This window comes from Cibotium barometz, chromosome 30 (genome assembly GCF_041138505.1).
Source record: "Cibotium barometz isolate CiBa-2024 chromosome 30, ASM4113850v1, whole genome shotgun sequence".
NCBI classification, from domain to species: Eukaryota; Viridiplantae; Streptophyta; class Polypodiopsida; order Cyatheales; family Cibotiaceae; genus Cibotium; species Cibotium barometz.
Genome location: NC_141075.1, coordinates 34,080,909 through 34,086,908, shown reverse-complemented (window position 1 = coordinate 34,086,908; position 6,000 = coordinate 34,080,909). Strand labels below are relative to the sequence as shown.

The 6,000-nt window shown below is 34.4% G+C and overlaps 1 protein-coding gene across 1 annotated transcript in view; it reads right to left on the bottom strand.

Annotated features, from left to right (window-relative positions):
- Positions 1-647: 647 nt before the first annotated feature.
- LOC147621407 (homeobox protein HD1-like) overlaps positions 648-6,000 on the bottom strand; it is a 31,457-nt gene continuing 26,104 nt past the window's right edge. Inside the window, exons 5-6 of the mRNA XM_086824453.1 lie at positions 972-1,083; positions 648-876 (exon numbers count right to left, since the gene is read on the bottom strand). Of these exons, the coding sequence (XP_086680579.1) occupies positions 758-876; positions 972-1,083 (231 nt within the window). The 3' untranslated portion in view covers positions 648-757. The remainder of the gene's footprint in view (positions 877-971; positions 1,084-6,000) is intronic.

Genomic DNA, 6,000 nt, shown 5'->3' with positions numbered 1-6,000 from the left:
AAAGGAGAGATATCTTATTATTTTACCATATGTATTTCTATTACATTCTTTAACAAGTTTATATTTTTTGGAATTTTTGATTTGTTCCCATCATATCCTTTTTCCTTTTCCAATTAAGTTTTAGATTAAAAAACAAACCTTTATGTACAAGTGTATCCATATTAGTTACAATGACTATCCTGATGATAGGTTCTAGATGTGTAGTGGACATGTACAAGTGACTATCCATATTAGCTACAATGACTATCCTAATGACAAGTTCTAGAAGTGTAGTGGAGATGAAGTGTTATTCCTAGCAAGTTAGATTTTTGTCCACTAATTTCTATTTACCTTCTACAAAGAAGTAATTGCTACAACAATTCCAAGTCTTACAAGAAAGGTTTTTTTGATAATTAAGGTTCTCTAGAGAATTAATCCTTAGGCATGAAAGAGGGTAATAAATTCAAACCCCCTATTTAAGTAATTCTAGTGTACCTAGAACCCTCTCGCTCTGTCTCTCTCTCTCACACACACACACATGTGCATGCACATGGAATAATGCATTGAATAATTCTTATCTTGACTTTCCCACTCATCTCCTTTTAAGATTCAACATAGAGGGGAAAACAATATCAAATGTAAAAAAGTTGTATGACACGTGTCCATAGGTCATGTTTGTGTTTAAGAGATGTTTCCTTCCTTTTCTCTAGGATGGAAATTTTATTACAAGAGATCTTTGCCATCAAGATGAGTATTTAAAAATTTTCTTCTCATCTATTCAATGGTTTTCAGTCTCATTTGAACTCCCTTCTTGTGGAAATATCCTATTTGGATTTTCATGCCTGTTGGCATTCAAGGAAAATGAAAGATTTGACACATCCACGTTTCCTTCATCACCTAAAAACATAATTTTCTACGTTATACATGTACCAAATTAGAGACTTCCAATATTGATATATATCTATGAGAATCACAAGTACTTTGAGTCTTACTAGTAAATGCTTGTCGATCAGTAATTTTTCTCTTGCGTTGGTTGACAAACCAATTGTTAATTTGTTTCAATTCAAGACCAGTTTCTTCCACTAGTCGTGCCTTCTGCTCCTCCTGAAAAATGAGAAATAAAATCACATGGTATGGTTATGTAAGTATCTTTAAACTGTATCAATATTTGATGAATCTAACATAGCCATGCATATTACAAAAATAAATGCATACTTTAGAAGTAAACACTTATTTCATTGAATACCTTTACAATGGTTATTTCATTGAATACTTTCACATCACTATATGTGCCTATACCAGTTTTTAATTTTAGGCACCATTCAAGAAATAACCTTGATGGCATAAGAAATACGACCTTAAAATGTTTAATAAAGAATTCTAGATTAATAAAGCATTTTCTTTATGTGTTTATCAATTTGATCTCTTATCAAAAATTTCTAAGCTTAAACTATGATATTAGGATGATGGCTTGATCATTCATATCACACAAATTAGTAATTTCAAAGAAAAAGCCAAAATCATATCTTGCTCATTAATTTCTTGGTCTAGAAAACTTTCTAACGTCGAAAGAATTTCATTTCCTCACCTATCAAATCAACTAGTAGCTGAGTATTATCAATACAAATTATTGATATCAAAATCACATAATTTTTTATGTAGAAGTTCTTATAACTATCTCCTTGGGGCTCATAAACCATTACCAACAAGATACTATTATTACTCACCTAGGTTTGAAGTGAGAAAACATGTAAGAATGTTTATTCCACGAGTACAAGTTCATAATTGTGCATGTTATCATTTTCATTTTATATAGTTGTCAAATTTTATGCATGCCTCTTAAATTTTGATAGAGTTATTGAGTGTTTTTTAGGCTTTGGTGTGGGTACATTTTTTTGACTTCTTTTACCCTTATTTTGTAACTACTGTGAAATTCATGATGCATAAAGTCATTTTTATCATGCCACTTTGTAAATAGACAAGGGTAATTTTAACACTTCCTTTTTGCTTAATAATCAAGCCATGAAAATGGCTTATGCAATAAATAAGTTATAGACATATTTTTTTAATAGAAAAAAAGAGGTGCATTATGATATAGACATAAAATAATTGGAAAATTTGTGAGTAATGTATTCGATCAATTAAATATTCACATAAATAATTTTATAAATACAAAGAAAGCCATAAAATGTGATATTGTAGAGTCTTGATAAGCTTGGCCTATGTTTAATTCTTTTAAGAAAAGTATATATTTCATCACTCGAAGATAAATACTAATGATTAATATATTTATGGAATAATCCTTTGATATGAGTGAGACTAGCTTTTTTTTTAAAATGTCTCATGTGCTCTTCGATGTTATATTTAGAATGTCTCATGTTTCCCTTCTATTGTTTGTTTTTCAATGTCTCACGTGCTCTTGTATGTTATACTGAGAATGATTCATTCAAAAGGTTATGTTTTGGACCACATTTGAAGAGATGTTTCGTCTCTAAATTCCCAAATGTTTCTTAGAAAAACATTATGAATTAAGCTTTTTAAAATGGCATGAATAGAAATTTGATGATCATAAAGCTTGGTATTAATGTGACTAGGTTGGTTAGAATTATGGATAGATTGGTGACCTATCTGTACCATAGTTTCAACATGGTAAAGTCATTTATACAAAATATAATAAAGTTTTTCATGTACTATAAGGGCCTTATGGAATTTTTTACAAGGTGTTTATTCTTACTTCAAAACAAGAAATTAGAGCTTTTAGTAATATATTTGAGTAATATAATTTTCTCTATATGACATAATAAACAATTACATATAATGTTGAAGTTTTGAAGATAAATGTTTCAAGGATTTAATGATACGTGTATCCTCTCTAGATGCTTCTTATAGATGCTTTCTAGATGCTTCTTATATTCTTAATGAGATACAAAGTTTAGCTTTTTCATAAATGTGAGTTATATTCAAATTCAATATTTTTCTTGTTTCATGCAAAACCGTATCAAAGTTAAGAACTAGTTTCCATGATATATCAACTCGATCAATATGGATGCACAAATGTCTTCGACCCAAGGTTTTTTATCAGTAGCCACATGCTTCTTGAGAGAAAAAAAAGACCCAATAATTTACATCTATGGATGCACAAATGTCTTCTACCCAAGGTTTTTCATATGTATCCACATGCTTCTTGAGAGATAAAAAAGACCCAATATTTTACATCTATGGCCACCCTCTTTTTGAGAGATAATCACTCATCTATAGCCCAAACAAGGTAGGGAATGCATGTTCCTCCCTCTCCTAGCTATCACTTAGAAGAGCTAGCACTTGACTAGCTGATTAATGAGCAACACCAAAAAACTACTTACTCCTACTACTATTGTATGCTCTACTTATTCTATCAAAGGACTATTACATATTTACTCTATGGATTAATGCAACACCAAAAAACTACTTACTCCTACTACTATTGTATGCTCTACTTATTCTATCAAAGGACTATTACATATTTACTCTATGGATACTTATTCTATCAAAGGACTAGTACTATTAATGAGCAACACAAAAAAACTACTTACTCCTACTACTATTGTATGCTCTACTTATTCTATCAAAGGACTATTACATATTTACTCTATGGATACTTATTCTATCAAAGGACTAGTACTATTAATGAGCAACACAAAAAAACTACTTACTCGTACTACTATTGTATGCTCTACTTATTCTATCAAAGGACTATTATATATTTACTCTCTTGGAGAGCAGTTTGAGGCAATCAAAAGACAAGGACACGACAATCTCTAATGAGAATAATAAAAGTACATGGTCGAGTAGTATAAGATGAGTAAAGACAAGTTTGAGAAGCATGTAAGGTGAGATCATGGAAGCATGAGTAATGAGGAGATGAGTAGACGTAAGTAATTACAAGATGAGTTTGATGCAAGTACATGAAGAACATGAGGTGAGTACACCGGGTATAGTACAGTGGATTGAGAAGGCCAGATGAGAAAGAGTGCATGAGTGGCAGGACTACATGGAAAAGAGGCAACAATGATGAAATGGGCATTGACAAAGTAGGGGCCACCTTCGACAGAGTGCTGGATGTAGAGGCATGAGCCAGAGACACTATAATACTAGGGCTTTGTCTAAATCTAGTAGCCAGCAAAGCATAACCTGGGGCTCTACGGTGTGGTGGCAGTACAACACAAGGAAATAGTGGGATGTCATTTTGTTGTGCCCTGCTAGAGGAGCAAACCATGGCTCCCATCGCTCTTCTTATTTCTCAGAAAGAAAAGGTTAACTAGAATGCTTGGCTACCCTTATCTTGTTGATTGCTTGCACCTGTGCATTGTCAACGTACTTTGAAAGAACATAGGTCCTTCCATTCACGTATAAACATCTTAAAGTGCTTGAATGAAGATGAACACTACAACCCATACCATTTTTGTAGCACATCCTCTTCGTATGCATGTCTTTATGAAGTTCATATGAACAGCTTATAGAGCTCGAACAAGCATGAACATAAAGCCTATGATTATATTCGATAGAGGAATCGATGGACATCGCAAGGTAGATAATTCCAAATTCATTACCACATTTGAATCTGAGTTACATGTCATTCCTCAAGTTATAGGATTTTCGTGCTCATTTGTGTGAGTGAAGTAATAAAAAAAACATACATAAAGTATGGCAGGGAGTTGCCACAGTTCTCCCCAAAATTTTATAAACATAGGAGAACGTGTCCTTCCCCCGTTTCCCAACTAGCACTTTCAATATCGACAGTGGACTAAAACACCTTCAGTATTGAAGGTGGCCCATTAGTCCTACGTAATGATTCATAATGGAAAACTCATTTTCAAATGTGGTAATGAATTTGTAATTTTCTAATTTGTGAGGTAATCTTAAATCTTTAAGATCATCGATTTTGTGGATGTCAGTCTAGCATTGCTTCCAGGTATGCTTTCAAATTCATGTTTATTCAAGCATTTCAAATATGCTCGACACTACACGAAGTATGCTACCCAAGCAATCACACAAAATACGATAAAATAATTTTAAAAAATAATCTTGTTTTGCAAGTTTCAGAGCATGGAGTGCACCTGGTCTTGATGATGATCTGTGTGTGTGCGAAATCCGTGTGCGTGATGTGATTCCAAACTAACTATTTTGTTGCTGTTGCTGTGTGGAAAGCGAGAGACAAAGGCAACGCCGTGTGCATGATGTGATTCCAAACTAACTATTTTGTTGTTGTTGCTGTGTGGAAAGCGAGAGACAAAGGCAACGCCGCTTCTAGGTATTTCCATGGCAAGACCAGACATGAATTTTACCTCCTCAATCACCGCAACCTGCACATCAACGTCTACTTCATTGGCCTCAGACGCCTCAAACAAGACGGCCGAAAGCGTAAGTACACATGGGTGCAGGAGCTGGGCATTACTTGGTGTGGCCTTTCTGAATCCTAACACATATGCAACAAACTTTATAATATATGTACACGGTATGGAAATATACATTGTCTTCCTCTTTACGATGGCAATGTTCTATAGCGGCAACAACAAAGCCTACCTAACCTTGATTTGTTAACATATTTCGTTTCAATACCACTCTTGTGCTTTCCATTGTTCGCATTTGCAGTGCTTTCCCAAATAGCTATATTCCTTTTAAATCTGTGTAATTGGCCCTTTAACCAGAATAATTTGATCAAAATTAACTATAGCATGACTATAATAGTGTTGGTGTGTGGGCAAGGTGTAGGGAGACTACATGCACAAAACTACATGGATTCTTGCCTTTGAAGGCCTTATGAATTGCTGGAGCACACCCCTTCCAAGCTCTCTAATATGCCCTCGAGTATGAAAGCGAAGGGGGTAGCCTTCTCGCGCACCGAAAGCCAAAGGCATCCGCGTGCAGCTCCTCACATAGGGATAAGTAGAATTGCTCGAAGGGGCGCTGCTAGCTATGGGGGGAACGCAAAGCCACCATGTGTCACCAGACGGAAGGCGATGAGGATGCCGCACATCCACT